Source organism: Alosa pseudoharengus, unplaced genomic scaffold, assembly GCF_046254945.1.
Source record: "Alosa pseudoharengus isolate Yale_2024_CS ecotype anadromous, Long Island Sound unplaced genomic scaffold, YU_APseudo_1.1 YU_APseudo_1.1_scf_16, whole genome shotgun sequence".
Lineage (NCBI taxonomy): Eukaryota > Metazoa > Chordata > Actinopteri > Clupeiformes > Clupeidae > Alosa > Alosa pseudoharengus.
This window is the reverse complement of record NW_027468630.1, coordinates 8,730,512-8,748,062: the sequence shown is the minus strand read 5'-3', so window position 1 is coordinate 8,748,062 and position 17,551 is coordinate 8,730,512. Positions and strand designations below refer to the sequence as shown.

General features: G+C 43.2%; 1 protein-coding gene across 1 annotated transcript; it reads right to left on the bottom strand.

Moving 5' to 3' along the window:
* Nucleotides 1-2,967: 2,967 nt before the first annotated feature.
* mmp2 (matrix metallopeptidase 2) lies at nt 2,968-15,680 on the bottom strand. The gene is made up of 13 exons (XM_076286953.1): nt 15,380-15,680; nt 14,727-14,953; nt 13,918-14,066; nt 12,952-13,080; nt 12,389-12,562; nt 11,666-11,839; nt 10,421-10,594; nt 9,964-10,119; nt 9,714-9,840; nt 6,174-6,310; nt 5,219-5,378; nt 4,925-5,034; nt 2,968-3,976 (listed from the first exon to the last, which is right to left on the bottom strand). Exons 1-13 carry the CDS (start codon nt 15,530-15,532, stop codon nt 3,873-3,875), a joined length of 1,974 nt encoding a protein of 657 aa, XP_076143068.1. The 5' UTR covers nt 15,533-15,680; the 3' UTR covers nt 2,968-3,872.
* Nucleotides 15,681-17,551: the final 1,871 nt, after the last annotated feature.

The following is a 17,551-nucleotide window of genomic DNA, read 5'->3' as shown; positions in this document are numbered from 1 at the left end:
GGTACCATACACATCCAAGTAGGCTACCAAAGTGTAACTGCCTAATAACACATAAATCAAGACAATTGCCTCCATATTAGATATAAAAGATTAGGCCTAAAATATAAGTTGTCTCTCTCTACTTAAAGGAGAGTCATTGTAAAGTGCTATTGCTGTGGGTAAGAAGGTTTTCTTATATCTGTCCTTACTGCAACTGAGTCGGCGAAACCGCCAACTAAAAACACTTTGTTGTTTTGCCAGTGTACTGTGTAGGGGATGTGATGCAACATCCTCCTTTTCACCACCAATTCTAGAGGCTCTAGAGTAGTCCCCAGCATAGAGCCTGCTTTCCTAATCAGCTCGTTCAGTCTGTTAGAGTCACTGGTCCTGATACTGCTACCCCAGCAGATGACAGCAAAGAAAATTGCACTTGCTACCACAGACTGATAAAACATTTGTAACATCTTAGTGCACACATTAAAAGACTAAAGCTTCCTCAAGAAATAGAGCCTGCTTTTCTTTTACTGTCTATGGCTTTGACCCTTCTTGTAGACAGCCTCAGTGTTATGCTTCCAGTCCAGTTTATTGTCTATGTGAACCCCCAGATATTTATAGTTCTCCACCACCTCCACCTCTTCGGTTTGGTTTAGTCCTGTTCCTGCTTAAGTCCATGTCACGTGTGTGAATATTTTGGTTGTTTAGGAACTATTTTTCTGTGCTTTTATTTGTGTGCTGTGTCAATTCACATGTGTGTTCTTGTGTGCTGTGTATTACCCTTCCCTGGTGCTCCCAATGTTGACTGATAATGAGGGATAATGGACCCATAACTTTCCACCAATCCTGGCGGGTGGCTGGTTAAATGAGATTTGGGACAGGTGTGTTGGGGGAGGGTGCTTTCCTACTTTATCCCCTGACCAGGGATGCTCAAGGGACGCGACAGCATCGAGTTGATGGGTGTAGCAGGGTGATTCTCCAGCTGTGGTCCGAAAAGTACCATAGTTGGAGAGTCACCCAGCACCAACAGCGGCAGAGAAACTCCAGGGTGATAGCATCGTTCCCTTCACGTTGATCCTGGATGAGAGGCCGCGATCGGAATATCCGGCTGCTGTACTAGAGAGTCGAGCGTTCGTCACATCTCTGGGCCTCAGACTATGTCTGTGCCCGGTTTAGGCGGCTGGGACCTCTACCGACGGAGGACGAACCATACGGAAGGACGGTAGGCTACCCTGCTGTTCCGCTTGCCGCCTGCTCTGCTGGCCGCTTGCTTGCCTACTCCGTTGGGGGACGGAACTCCTGCTTGCTCTACTGGCCGCCTGCTTGCCTACTCCGTTGGGGGACGGAACTCCTGCTTGCTCTGCTTGCCTCTTACTACTACTCCTGCCGCTGTGTCTGTTGCTGCCACGCTATGCTAGTTGTGGGTGTTTGAAGTTTGGCCGCTAGCTTGTAACTGCTAGCCGTGGTCAACCTGACCGTCAGCTGTTTGGGAAACGGGATCGTTTGCTCTACGCTTCACTGTGCTGGTGCGGTGGCCGGAAGGAGTACAGCGCTCCTAGTGGCTAGACGCGGTTTTGACTCTTGATTGTTTTACTTGAAGACTGTTTTAGGAATTTGTGACTGCCATCCTGACATGAATGGGATTATAATCCACTTGTGATGTTTTAATATCTTCTGCCTAGAACATAACTGATTAATAAATTGAACAAAATAATATTAAATCCTTGTCTTGGTATCCTTCGCCTGCCCACCACATTCCCTGCTGTTGATTAAATTGTTTGCCTGGTCACGGGTAAACCAAGCCGATAGACCCGCGTGACATCCACCACCATCTCTTTGGTCTTGGCCACATTCAAGAGCAGGTGGTTGCTACCACACCACTCCACAAAGCGATCCACCGTCCTGTACTCTGTTTCTACCCCCCCCCCCCCACCTTAACACACCCCACCAATGCAGAGTCATCTGAGAACTTCTGCAGATGGCAAGACCCAGAGTTGTATTGGAAGTCAGAGGTGTAGAGTGTGAAAAGGAAAGGGGATAGCACAGTCCCCTGAGGTGCTCCTGTACTACTGACCACCCGCTCAGACACACAGCCCCCCAGCCGAACAAACTGTGGCCTATCTGAGAGGTAGTCCATAATCCAGGAAGTGATGGTGGTGGCCAGCTGCATCCTCTGCATCTTCTCCCCCAGCAGCCTAGGCTGGATGGTGTTAAATGCACTGGAGAAATCAAAAAACATGATTCTCACAGTGCCGCCTGCTCTATTCAGGTGAGAGTGGACTCTCTGGAGCAGGTAGATGATGGCATCCTCCACTCCCACCTTGGGACAGTAGGCAAACTGTAGGGGGTCCAGGGAGGGGTTCACCAGTGGTCTCAGATTGCCCAAAACTAGTCTCTCCAGCACCTTCATGACATGTAATGTCAAGGCAACTGGTCTATTTCGTTGAGGGCTGATGGAGATTAACAACGTTAGGCTAATATCTTACGGGACTCAATACAGTTTAAAAACAGTGTATCTACATATATTACATGTTTTTATCCAACAATACAAAAGAAAATCATGTATATTTTGTGTATATTTATCTAGTATTTATCAATTATTATCATATTCAATATGATATTGGTCGGAGCGTAGTCGCTATACATACCTGCCTCACTCAGCATAAACATCAACTGAGGAGGCAGTAAACATTCCGGTTGTTATGGTAACCGGAACGGTCAATGTGTCAAATATTAATCATCAACACTATTCAGTTATTAATTAAATAAAAAAGTAGGCCTACTAACAAATAAATATGCAAATAAATAAAAGGTAGATTTGCTGAAACAGTTTCTCACCATTACATAAGATCTAGACTACTCTCATATTTGAGAAAACAGATTTGGAAATTGAACATACTTTCAATCCCTCCTCAGCCATATAATGTTTTTAACCCCCAGTGAAATTAAAGGAATGATCTTGAAACAACAAATTCAATACAGTAGGTGGACGGATAAGATTCTTCATCTTTATTTTTTTCCAACAACGTATAGAGACAAAGTGCACAAAGCAAATACAACTTACAAATTAAAAACAAACTGTACTGTCAACTCCAGAGTAAAAAGACAAAAAAGTAATTATACAAAACGATTATTTCAACTAAAAACATTTCATGGTACTTCCTTGTCATGACTCCATCATGCACCAGACCCTATACAATCCTCAGGCAACCCGTGCCGTGAATCTACCAGCACCATGATTATACATCTAGAAGAAGAATATTACGGACTGACTTGACAGTAATTTGGTCTCCATGTGTACAAAACACATTTATATAAAAAAGTGCTTGCCTTTAAGTAATCATTGTGAAATATTTACGTGTCAAATGTTACTACACAAATATGGTTATCCATTTTGTGAAGAATACAAGAACCATTTTTACAAGGTTGTATGTTCAAAAACTGATACCTTTTGAACTGTCATAATCAGATACCTTACAGTAAAGCACCATCCGATTTGTATGTAATGGGGACATACCTGATGTCTCTGAATACTTGATGTGGAAATAGTTTATCATTCAGGATTGGGGAACTTCAGATCAAAATTATTCACCTTCAACATTACAAAAAAACAGCAAATATCACACAGTAATATAAAAAGACTTTTATGGTTCATCCAGTTTGCCTATGTTCAGCTTGCAAAGAGGGTTCAAAGATTTATCACTACTGTGACTTGGCCTTCCGGCAGGCTGGGTGGCAGGTTATATTAGTTGATTGGTAGTTACAGTCTTGCAAGTGCGGGGGGGTTGTTGGTGGGCGAGATCGCCATGGTAACATGGTTTGTGATGACGGTGGACTGCACTACGGGCCAGGGTCAAAGGTCATCACAGAATGCCAGTGGCTTAATGTCCAACAATCACTCAGCAGCGCAGCCAGTCTGCTTTGACCTCGCCCACTTTGGTTATCTTCAGACTGCTGTCATCCATCTTGAGATAGTAGGAATCTTTGAAAAAGTAGCTGTGACCTGCCAAAACAGAGACCACAGGCAGACATCAATGCACATGATACTGTATCCCCCCCAAAAAAAAAATCATTTTCTTTTAATTTCTGACTCTGATCTCTTTGTCTCCTACAGTTTGGGTTTTAAGTAGAAGGAGAAGAAAAGGTTGCTTACTCTGTTCAACTGTCTTGCAGAACTATTCCAAGACAGACCAACTCCTTTAGTAATTACTTTGTTTTTCTGTTATTATTGGTTTGTGTACCCAGGTAGTGTAGACTGTGGAAAGGTCCTACTGTAGCCTACTGCTGAAAACAATAATCAGGCCGGGCCACAGATCCAGCTCTAACAGCTGCTTGGGGGATAGGTCAACAGTTAGCAGTGAAGTTACTTTAGTGATGAGGCACTGACTGGCTAGCCTTCCCAAAAGCTATTTCACTAAATGTTTAATGTGTGTGTGTGTGTGTGTGATGAGGTTGATAGAATGGTGTTTGGGCTTTATGAAACCTGGGAGGTTTCGTATGGTCCCTGTGGACTCACATAGACCTTTGCACATCTCAAGCACAAATGTACAAACATAGCTCTGCCACATTCTCCTTTTCTCTAATCTCTTTGTCTTTCTCTCTCTCTCTCTCTCTCTCTTCATCCCTTCATCCTCTATTTCTCAACCTTTTTGTTTTTTAGTCTGCCGATGAACGGATGGACAGGCCCATGCAGGAAAAATGACCTCAGTCCTTGCAGGGTTATGGTGTCTGTGGGCCTTTCTGCCGTGTTGTTGGAGGCGCAGTGCCAGCTGTAATGGGGCCCGCCTGGAGCTGCTGCCAGGAATGCTCAGCCAGGCTCCAGCCAGACGGCTCCCCCTGATGGGACCAGGAGAAGCTCAGACTGCAACAACAAGCAGCTTCTTGCTGGGCTCCAGTCAGCTATAGGTTAGGCTAGGCTAGGCTAAGCTAAGCTAAGGCTAGGCATGCTTACCATTCTGGTTCAGGCTGAAGGCTGCATCTATGTTGTCTGGGATGCCGTTCCAAGCATCTGCGATCTGCTTGGGGAAGCCAGGATCCATCTTCTTCTTGGCCTCGTTGAACCTGGAAAATTAAATGCAAAATGTGTTGCCATATGCATTGACAGGGAACATTATGAAATTTGCTTGATCACTTCATTATGCCTTCTTCAGCCAAGGGTGCAACATGTGAGATAAAATATATATTTTTGTAGAACAGTGGGTGAATGATAACTTTCTCAATATTGGTTCTTTGACTCAAGTCATACCTCCAGAACCTGCTTCCAGCAAACAGGTAGGTCTTCTTGCTCTTACTAAAGGAGAAGGCTGCATCTACGTTGTGTACGTCTGATGGCAGGCCGATGGAGGAGAGGGTCTTGGGATAACCTCTCTCTAATGTGCTGCCTGAGAAGATGTAAATCTCATTCCCTGGAAGCAGAACACAGAATCAGTCAGCACAACAAGAATAGGAAATGGTCATTAGACCTCACACACAACCTGTGGGTGTTCACCTCTGAACAATGATGGATTTGTGATTCAGTAAACATTCACAGTCAGTGTACCTCCTTTGACTTGTACCAAACCTTGGCTAATATGACAGCACATCAAAATTTCCACTGGGGCCCTAGGAATCATTTAAATTATGACCAAATGAAAATAGTTTTTCACTAAAAATGAACCAGAGAAAAAACAACTGTATCATCAATTCTGACTACTCCAAGTAGGCAACATGAAAAATGTGACCTCATTGCATGATAATTTGAAGGGAGAACTTGAATGAAAAAAAAAGACCAGACATGCTTGTCAAATAAATCTCCTTGGTGAAAAAACAGACAGAGCTTTGCTTTCAATATCTGTTGAGAAGAACCTTGCCTGAGACCCATGGAAATCTGTTTAAGGGAGCATGCACGGAGGCATGCCACGCATGGCATTTATTAGCACACGCCACAAATATATCAAATGTCTGAAGCAGGGTGAAAAACCACATTCTAATGGTAAAACCAGGTCATTCACTTGTGGTTCGGAGATTGCGGCACTGATTTATATTTCAGTCAGCTTCCAGTAAAAGGAAATGTATTATGGAAATTTCAACCATACACTTATAAGCAATTTTTTGCGTAAGGGGAAACGTGATGGTGCGAGTTATATTGGCATGGAGGTAACGTGATTTGAGGTTTTTACGGTGGTGTAGTCGAACTGGGTCAGCTTTAGCCTATACTGTACCTGCAAAGAACACAGTCTTCTCCTCCAGTGGATTCTCATAGGCGGCGTCTATCTTCTCTGGAAGCTCACTCCAGAATGTGGCCACCAACATCGGGCCCGTGGGCTTGGACATGAAGTTGGCAGACCTGAAAAGGAACCTGGAAAAGGTAGAGAGATAGAGAGAGAGAGAGAGTGAGTGAGTGGGTGAATGAGAGAGAAGAGGGGCCAGAAAGGTGAGTAAGGAGAGATGCAGGAACGGAGGAGGGGAGGAGGATGAGGAGGAGGAAAAAAGAGAGTGTCAGAAGTATCAGATGAGGAAAAAAGGGAGAAGAGACAGAGAAGAAGAGAGCAAGGAGGATATAAGGGAAAAAGAAAGAGTGAAAGAAATAGAGGAAGAGAGCAAAAGGAGAGAAGCGAAGCAATAGACAGAGGATCTCGACAGGCCACAATGGCGTGATTCATGGGAGCATCTGGTTCTCGTTATGGCTGAAGGTGCCGACGCCAGCGGAACAAGCCTGCACTTGCCCGGATTTCCAATATGAAGCACAGCCACTGCTACAGCAACAGCAACAGCAGCACCAGCGCTCACTTCCCCCTGCTCCTTTCCACTGACCTATTTTTCTAAAAGCCAAAATAGTTTTGCGAGTCTCTGCAGCCACTTCATGCGATGCTAGATTGGGATTTTTCAGGAAGAGTTTGTTTTGATAGCCTACATTTCTGTGACATTGCCATTAAACAAATATTTAACTGTCCACGACCTGTCAGCTAACCTCAGCTCTCTCAACTACATGTCAACTGAAACAAACCATAACCTACCCCTAACCCTGACCTTAAACAAACCCCACATCGTGTTCTGACCACTCCTCACTGACAGTTTATGCAAAAGTGGGTTTTCAAAATACCCGTACCCAAAAGTGTCCCATAATGCCAATTCCCTTTATCTTGTATCCTGTAGCCTGTTCCTGCCTTTGATGTCCACCTTAGCCTTTTCTTTCCAATGCAGGGCAGACAGCTTCACACAATTCAAGACTTCAGCTAGATTGTTTTATGAAAGTCAAAAATTGTTTGTCTGTAACATACTCTTTTATGCTTTCTTTTTTCATTTCCATTTAATATTTCAACTGTTTGTTTCCAGTTTATATTTTAAACATATTTTTTGCAAAGATAAACTTTGTGCTTTAAATGCTTTACCTTATCTATCAATGGTGCAGCTGCTGAACACTCCCTTAGGGTCACTTGAAAAACTACAGAATTTCAAGGTCTCTTTTCTCTTTGACTTGTTGCCAACCACAATACTGTATAACTTCTCCTCAGCAGTGCTTTAACCTAAGCTAACCTACACGAATAAAGCAAGGGAACTGGCGTTGGAACAATCATTGTTCCTTCTGAACTGCCGAGATCAGAGGAGCAGTTCCAAGACACCACACCCAACGATTTCCCGGAACTGCTAAGTATGAGTGAAGCCTGTACTCATCTTTTTCCTATTTGCTTGCCAATGAAAACATGCATGGGCAGCACAAAGACCAGGGACCTTGGGCAGTGTGGAATGACTAGTGTGAAATGTTAAGACCTGACAACTTGCTTTTACTGTTTCTTCACCTGAGAGTGTAAATGGGTATGAAGTCAGGTGACAGCATTTTTTTTTCTAGTTTTTCTTTTTAAAAAAGTGATCATACCCAATTCCATTAGTAGTGCAGAAAAATATCCCCCATCCAATGAGTTAAACATCTGTAGTTGTCGGAGCCAGCTGTGAATGTCTGAACTCCAGAGTCATTTTTCCACTCTGAAAGCTGAGACTTTCTCCAAGTAGGCCTGTGGATACAGAGCATCAGGCAGAGCTGTGTTTTTATCTTAACTCTTTTTTGCGGTGGAATTTCCATTCCCATGTCAGTCTTGCTTGAGCCACTTCCAACTCAAAATCGTCATCAGAGATGGTTGTTTCGATGGCACTGAGCTTCTGTAGGAAATTACTTTCCAACTTCATCAAATGTCAACCAGAGCATTTTATTTTTTTATTTTTTTTAAAAAGCTCTTAACTTCACATCTGAATAAAGCATCACATCAACCCAGCATTAGGCACATTTAGACATAACAGCATTATCAGGGATGGGGAAGGCTAACTACTTATAAACTACACAGCAGCCCAGTAGCTGAAATAACACAAACAGTATTTACACAGCAGTGGCTCTGGCACTGACTCACTGTCTGTTTCCAGTCGGAATGACGCAGGGCGCATACGTATCCTGCCCTATACCTGACGTACACTCACTGCTTAGGTCTGGCCATGCGCCGTTGATGGGATGATGAATAGCGAACCACTGAACGAGAAGTCCTAATTCTGACTTAAAGCAGGATTTGTCTGCAGAGCTTGTGGGTGGTTCGTCTCTGCCCCTGAGCGTACGATTGAAAAGAGTTGCTGGTCTTTGGTATGAGAGCAGCTCTTTGAGTCCAAGTCCCACAGAATTGTTTGTTTTGGATGTGATTCCAAAATGGCTGCCACAGATCTTACAGTATGCTCACCTCAAAAGTAGGGAAGGCCAATGCTGGCAAATAGAGCCAGGGACTGAGGCATATAGAGATGGCTTTTAGGAGCAGAGGCTGAAGTCTGCCTCTCTCTGTTTGCATGTGTATGTGTGTGAGTGAGAGTGTGTGTGTGTGTGTGTGTGTGTGTGTGTGTGTGTGTGACTGTGTGTGTGTGTGTGTGTGTATGTGTGTATGTACTCATGCATATGTGGGAGGTTAGGCAGGATACCAGTTTATTTGGGTTAACGGCTCCCCCAAAGGTCTGTCTTAGACAGGGTTCAGCTGTTGTGGTAAATTGTGTATGCATTGTGCAGCTGGGAATAACAAAGAGTCCTGCAGAGTTGAAGCAGAAACGCTGCCGCTGCAAAGCCTAGGGGTCTGAGTCACTGCAAATTCAGAGCACTTCAAGCCTCTAGAAGCAATAGGTCCACAGCAAACGTAGACTGGTGGAGGGGTTTCTACGGTCAGTAATAACACACTGTCTCTACCCAGTCTACTGTACACTCACGCGACAGATTTAATAGATTAACTACACTGGCTTAAACGTATTCCATATGAAAGGCCATTTTCAGTAACATCCTGGATTTAATAAAACATCTAGAGCTGCAACTGACAATTATTTTCATTATCGATTAATCTGTTGATTAATCCTTATTTAAACCTGGCTGCACCTGGCTGTTTTTGTTGCCATTTTTGGAGCCTGAGCTGTCTAGAGAGACCGCGTTTTTTACAGTGTATTCAGGTGACAAGCAGCTAGCAGATAGTGAAGAGATGTTTACTGTATATGACAAAATGTTATGCTTTGAAACCGCGTAACATCGCTTAGAGCACCTTTAAGAAATGCTATTCTTACTAGTTTTAGTTTTTTTTTTAGCACTATGACATAAACCATAATGTTGATAAAATGCAAATGCAAATGAAACTGTGGCTTTAGACTGAATATTTCACTGTGGTTTGCCACAAAGAAACAAAAATGGAGCTTGGCAACTCACTCTCTATCACATATGCTGTATATACCATATGTTTGCGTTAATGTACCTGTCCTTGAAGAAGAATGTCTCTCCCCGAATTTGGGCCACAGCATCGAAGATAATGGGCTCATTGCAGATGTCCATAGGAGTCACTGGGCCCTGAGTAGGTGGAAGGGGTTTGTCTGTAGAAGCGCCTGCATAGAAAAAGAAAATACAAGACTTAGTAAGGAAAACAGAGATGGGTACTGCGCCAATAGAGTGACTCTACTACTGCACAGATGAGAGACACTGAGGAGTCTGTGGTCTCCATGGCTCACCATAAAGCTCCTGGATGCCGCGGATGTCGTCGTTGGAGAGCCTGAAGTTCTTGGTGTAGGTGTACACGGGAGCCATCAGGGCGCCTGGGTCCTGGGAGTGCTCCAAGCCCAGAGCATGGCCAAACTCATGGGCCGCCACCAGGAACAGACTGTAGCCTGGAGCCACATATTGGACAGAGAGTTAGCATTCTGATCTATGGACACAGCGTGAGCATTAAGCAATATCATGACCAATGAATTCAGAGCCAAAGGAACAAAAGCTATGCTATTGACACTACCCTCATCCATAGATTGTGAACCACCAGTGGACAAGGCTGCTAATCCACTGATGGATAACTACAAACACCAAAAGAAACCACCAAAAGCTGCAGCAATACAAATGACTTTAACACAGTTATTTTTTCCCTAAGGCAACTAACTACTCAGGACCCAGAGGTGTGTGACATTACTGTAGTACCTTGGTCAGGGCAGAAACCCCATTTACGGTCATCATCGAAGCTCTTGGTGACGGCACACCACATCTTGCCATCACTGCGTCCAGAGGTAGTGCAGGAGTCGTAGCTGTTGCCCAGGAAGATGAAGGGGAACACGCAGGGAGCTCCCTCTGAGTTCCCTCCCACCGTGGACATGGCTGCAACAACACCGGTTGTACATTGTGAAATAGGACAGTTCTCCGAAACAACTTTTTTTTACTTTTTGAATTGCCACACAGATTTTCCAGGCCAGACGCTCCTTCCTCAGCATGCACTGGTGATCTAATCAGCAGCAACAGAAAATGGAATTCCAAATAACATTTCTTCATCCTTCCTCTAGCTTGATTAAAGGGAGTATGTCTCCGAGACCAAAAGGATAAGCCGTGGGAGGCATACAGTACATAGCAACTATGATAGGAAGCAACAGTGCATTTGGGACAACTGCACAAAAACAAATCGCAGTAGACTTGGGCTCTGGATCTGCTGAGACTCTGTGGAGTCAGTCGGGTACGAAACCGAAGCAGAAAAATGTCTGTGGTCGTGATGACACATATTCCTGTATTCTAAAAGATATCTACCACAAATGCTGACAAACATCTTGGCCATACAGTATGTTTATCCTTTTGATTATTTGCTTTGGGGCAATCCTGCAACACACACACACACACACACACACACACACACACACACACACACAGAGTAATACACAAAGTACCCTGCTGCAGGACTGCATTCCCAGTGAATTAAAACCAGATGAAAAGCCTTCTTTACCCGCTCCACTAAGCCAGCCCCCCTGACACAATGGAAAATAAACTCGGCCAGTGCACAGTAAAAACTTTTACAGCCATCAGCGAGACTACCACAAAAATTGAAACCACAGTTTTGGAATGTTCTTGTCTGCAAAAAAAAATGCAGAAATTGTGCTGCAGATATACTCATCACATAACAGCTAAAATAAAGATGAATCAACACAAACATGTCTTAAACACTTTGTGCTTTCAAAAAGAACTAGTAGTCGACTGTTATACTCATGCATTCCTGAAGCACAGCAACACCGTGAGAAAGCCAACAGTCCAGCACAAGGATAATCATGGATCTCTGTTATTCCATGGTCTGAGGTAAAAACAAAATAGACTGTTCTCTGCTCACAATGTCAACAATGGTGATGAGGATGAATTGATAGTTTGAAGCTGTATTTTGTATGTTGGGAAGGTTTGGTGGTCACTTACCGGTTTCGGGACAGAACCCATACTTCTTGTCACGGTCGTAGTCCTCTGTGGTGGCACACCAACGGTAGCCATCATCACGACCTTGGGTGGTGCAACCGTCATATGAATCCCCCTGAAACGTGAAGGGGAACTTGCAGGGGGACCCGTCAGCATTTCCACCCAGTGTAAACAGCACTGCGGCACAAATCACACAAGCCAGTGAGAATGTAGAATAATATATTGGCTGAGTTGCACTGATGTAGACTAAAAAAGCAGAATATACTCTTTACTGGTATATAATATACTGTTCCACTGTAATGTCTGATGCCAACATACATGTACCTTGAGGTGTATAGCAGTTTGAAAGACTTAAGCATCTATATGTGTGTACCTATTTGTGTATAAAGCAGTTTTAAAGAATTGGTTCTGTGTTTGAATTGAGTTTGAGTTGTTGTGGTACACAACCCTATGTAAGGATACTGTGTATAACTTAAATTTAAATCACACAGATCACACACCAACTGTGTGGTTTGATTAGTAAATTGAAGACAATTGTGCTTGGTTGTTGTCTGAGTGTCTGATGGGTGCATTAACAATACATAAGATATACCAAAACACCAGTACCAAGGACAGCTACCAAAACAAACAGGGTGCAAACATCTTCCTCAGCTCCAACCACTGAATTGTGAATACATAGTGGTTTATCATAACAATCCTAAGTGACGTGAGAAATAGAGCACTCACACTCATGAGGACAGAAGCCATATTTTTTATCGTCATCAAAGTTGTATGTGGTGGAGCACCAGAGGAAGCCATCGTCACGGCCCTGTGAGGTGCAGCTGTCGTACTCCACGCCCATGAAGAGGAAAGGGAACTTGCAGAATTCACCCTCCGCATTTCCAAACTTCACCTTCACCACTGTGAAAAATGCACATCACATTAGAAAGTGAAGAACGACTAGCCACAGAACACAAATACACTCAAAAAAGGTGATTGATTCTGTTGTGCAATATTATTTCAACATATCGAGTGTTATTGCTTGGAGCTATCCTTTGAAAAAAAAAAAAAAAGGCTGGCTCAATAATAAGGCTTGACCCTGACTCATCATTGCCGTACAATACAAATCAGGGAAATTCCCCTTATATTGAGACGAAAAACAGAACAGGACCCAGTGTTCAACCACATGGAGTAATTGCTCAGATCACTTGCAGATTCCTGGCTTGTTTTGCATGAGATCTCAACCATTACTTCCTCCCTCAAAACACTGAATTTAAAAAAGAAGAAGAAGGAGAGCTGAACTTTTGTACCTTGGCCTTCGCCCAGCGTCCACTGCTCATCATCGTCAAAGTGGGAGTCGCCCCCAATGCCTGGGCCTGGAGCGAAGGCATGGGCCAGGAGGCCATCTTTTCCATCGAAGGGGTAGCCGTCACCATGCTCTGGAGACAACGCAAGGCAAGACAAGGTTACTTATATAGCTCATTTCATACAGAGAGGCCATTTCCTTTACATAAATAAAAGCAAAAAAGAACAGATAAAAACAAGATATAAAAGTATTATTAAAAGCAAGGGAAGTGCGCAAAGTAGAATAAATGCATGAATTAGAAAACATTAAAGTGTTTAAAGTGGAGTTAACACTTAGATTAGAGGTATGAAACAGACACAACATTCTCACACCATCATTTATACCTTTGTGAATAACAGACACAAACAGTCAAATCTGCTACTTCCCTTGCTCCCAAAGATTTATACGCCTGTCAACACTGCTGTGGGCGCATTACGGGAACCAGCATTTATGCACGTCCACTAATCTGACTTCATCGTGGGCAGGTCCACGTAATTTAGGATACACCGCAAGAGATGCTTTCTTCTGACTCACTGTCCTGGCTCGCGGGAGCCGAGTCTAACTGCTCTCCGTGCAGACACCTACTTTGTGCCTGGACATTCCATCGACCTCCTAAATGCTGACCCCATAAAAACAGGTTTGGTTGAAGCAAGATCAGGGTGCGAACACTTTGAGAGTAATTGTGTGTTGTTCCTGACCCACTGCTGGGCAGATTTGGGCTGTGTTCTCACCACAGGATGCATGGGCTGCCATGAAGCTGTCAGCTGTGTGGGCTCCACTAAATTGTGGGAGCCGTTATGGGCTATGATGGGTTCAGCGGAGATTATCATCATTCTGCCAACTAAAATCTGATGATTTATTTTATTTTACTTTTATATATATTTTTTAAATGAAGTTGCGTGTGGAAAGAACTGAGACAGATGTTCCGTACCATTGCGGCCAAAGTTGATCATGATGTCAGCCTCTCCGTCCATGATCCTGCTGAAAGTGAGTGGAGTTACGTCACTCCATACTTTGAAGGCACGGAAGAAGGCATCGTCGATCGTCTCCTCATCCAGATCAGGACTGTGGCCAAGAATTCTGTGGGAGAGGAAAGAAAAATAATAATCTGCTTTAATGAAGCATTACTTAAACCTTACTAAGGGCTCCAGTAATTCAGCAGGTAGATTGAAGAAGTGGTGACATCAAGGTTTTAGTATGTGTGTGAGTACAATTCTCTAATTCCCTTAAGGAAATACTCAGTTCAGTTGTAAAGCACATTCTGCACTGCTCTTTGGCTGACCTGACTGGTCACACCTCATTTGTATCTTTTTGAGGTTGTTATTGAGGTTGGTCAAGCCTACTTCCCAGCTTCTTAACCACCATTTAAAAACAAGGGTCTAAAAAGGGCTATGTTGTTTGTCTTTGGGCCTGGAACCACCTCATACATAGATTTAAAAAAATCAACCATTTCATGCTGGGCAGTGATTGTCTTATTAGCATGTTCCATGCTCAAGTTGTTGATGGAGGTGGTAACCATCTCACAAAATAAACAACAGGGGGCGAAGGATGTTGGCTTCTTAGACCAGCACTTGGAGAAAATGTGTACGCATACACATACAGAAACACACACACACACACAGAGAGAGAGAGAGAGAGAGAGAGAGAGAGAGAGAGAAAGAGAGAGAGAACGAGAGGGAAAGGGAGAGAGAGAGAGAGAGAGAGAGAGAGAGAGAGAGAGGAGGGGCCATGTTTTTTCACCTGTATGTTATGTCCTTCTTGCCCCACACAGGCTTCCTATGGAAGAAATTGTAATTGGCCACATCTGGCACTCCACAGCGGGGCTTTTTCATGATCTCCACAGTCTTATGGTCGATCTCCCCTGTTTCTTGCAGGGAGAAGAACTTCTGCATTTTCTTCAACGTGTCTTTAAGGACCATGAGGTTACATCTGTCTTGTGGGCACCCATAAAACTTATTCAGATAGTGCTGTTGATTGGAGAGAAGGAAAGGGACAAAATGGGAACTTGGCTTTACCAAAAGTACAAGCAATTTTCTGCTCCAACCAAACTATCTCCCAAAACTTATGTGAAAGGTCTTATCTGGTTTCAGTAACTTTATAAGCACAACAAATGAAACACAGCTCAGACATTATTAATGAATTTGGTAGTTTTGCTGAAGGGGATCAAACTAAGCAAATAAATAACAGTTTATAAATGCCAATGATAAAAGCCATCAGTAAACTGGACAAAGAATAATCATAGCCTATTATTTTATATTTCGCAGGCAAACGATTTTATACACATGCACCGTCACATAAAAAAGGTTTGTTTAACATATCAACTGAAATAAAACAGTTTATTCTGGCCATAACTTAACTGAACACAACAAACTACAACACTCTTGAACTCTTACCAGCGCAACTTCTTTGTCCGTTCGGGGACTCTCATCTCCAGGAAACTTGATAATAGGCGAGGGAGCTGCTGAAGTTCTCATTAAGACAATGCACTGTATCAAAAACACTTTCAGGATCAAATGCCTGGAGCTGAAAAACTTATAAAACCCCATGTTTACCCCTATAGAGACAAAACGAATAGGTAGTTTTGGGCTTTGCGCCGTGCACACAGGGTAATATTCCTTTCAGCCTCCACTGCTATTTGACTTTCCTTAGCGGCACATCCTGCTGCCCCCAACCCGATAGAATCAGTTCTGCTTGCATACGCAGTTTTGTGATGCTGCTTGGAGTGGATTCGCACAGAGTGCGCAGTCTCCAGACTGGGAATTTTGGGGGAATGAAATAGGAGACGACTCCAACGGGCAGTGGGAATGTGCATTTTTTTTTTCTCTTCAGGAAAGTCTAAATATTAAATAAATAGTCTTACTTTGTACTCTAAGGGTAAAATCAGCCGTGACTAGTCATTACAATTAACCTTCAAGGTTTGTTGCCTATTTTTAAAATGTATTTATTTATTTATTATTCCTAAACCATCGGTTGTGACCACTGTTGAACTGGTCCCAACACGAAACGAGGCTAAAAGATGCCCTCTGGTGATAGTTGAGGGATGTGTAAAAACACACTCTTTAAATGATGTTGGAAAAAAGAAGGGCGATCACGTGACGATGACATGCAACAGATTGTTTTTCCTCTTGGCTGAATTTGGGAATAGGAACGGCAAGAAGTAGTTTTGACTTTCGAGATAGCGGTAGGCAAAATGCTGTCCAAGCCAAAGGCTTCAACGTATGGGTATGTACAGTAGCTTATGTCTTCCCCTCCCTCCCCGCCCCTCCCTCGAACGTGGTTAGACTTAAGTCTATTTGATAACACTGAAGAAAACGACGCATTTACAGTAACTCTTAAACAACGACACCCTTACAGAACAGACAATTATGATAGTGCAATTAGCAGGTTTGAGGAAGCAAAGGCCACTTAAATCTAGTGCATAATGTGGTCTACGAGATTTAGCATAGGCTATGGAATAACCTAAAATATGAAAGTATTTGACCTGGAAATCTTCCACCCATTAAACCACATGATTTTGTGCTGTTATTAATGTACTGTTCGAAGACTACTAGTAATTAATAGTGAGTGTGTTTTGGAGAAACATTGCAGGCCTACATGTTGCATTTAGGCCAAACCGGAAAATGGCTTTACATCTCTTCGTGGTTTAGGCGTGAAAGGTCGACCCCTGGTGGTAGTGAATATGTAGTAGGCCTATACGACAGTTCTGGATGGGGACAAAAATAAATCTGATTTGTCCTTTTATATATTCACAATATTGAACGACAATAGTTCTTGCATATCTCGTAGCCTAAAACAGGTCATATGCATGCCGTAACGGGAATAAATCAAATGTAAGACAATTAAAGCTGTTGATTTTGCAAGGTGAACGCCAGTAAGAATGCTTGTGCCTAAACTCGGTTTTGCAAGTCTGCCTAATACATCACCACCACAATATGAATGACATTTCAAATGTGTAAATTACATTGTTTTTGTTTTTTTGATTAGATCTAGGTCATTATGTGATATCCTTGTAAATAACCTATTTAATCGCAACGGGAATAACGATAGGCCTAACACAAACACCTTTTTAACGACGATAACGTGTGCATTTATAACCGTGTGCTCGTTGTCTCCGGTTGGCCTAATTGGATTCACTCACAGACAGGCCCCCTCTATTTGAAGTCGGTGAGTCTTCGGTGTGAGTGAAAGTAACAGTGCCCTCCCGTGGCAGCATTAAGCCCTGCGCTCTTTGATGGGTTCTTAGAGGAGCTCCCTGAGCTTGAGCAGGCCTGCAGATTGCCCCTGGATTTCTTTTAACTCCTTTTGACATCTCTTTTTTCTCCAGCGGAGGATTAATCTCGACAGTGTATTGACGTGGACTCTTTATAAGAGAAAGCCAAAGGACTTAGTGGAGTGTTCTGACAGACGAATAGCTCTTGAACAGGATTTTTGCGGCATATCTCACCGACCAATTTCCCTGCATTGAGCCAGAGAACAGTTAATTTTTCATAGCCCGCTGTTTGCAGCCTCAGAGTAAATGTAACATCCATTTGCTTACAATATCCTGGTCTTGTCACTTTGGAGTA

Coding starts and splice junctions, on each gene's coding strand:
- mmp2 (XM_076286953.1), bottom strand. CDS start 15,532: ATGGGGTTTTATAAGTTTTTCAGCTCCAGGCATTTGATCCTGAAAGTG. Junction 6,311..9,713: donor ACATTCTTCTTCAAGGACAG/GTACATTAACGC, acceptor TACCTTTTCCAG/GTTCCTTTTCAGGTCTGCCA. Junction 3,977..4,924: donor CTTCAGCCTGAACCAGAATG/GTAAGCATGCCT, acceptor CTGTTTTGGCAG/GTCACAGCTACTTTTTCAAA.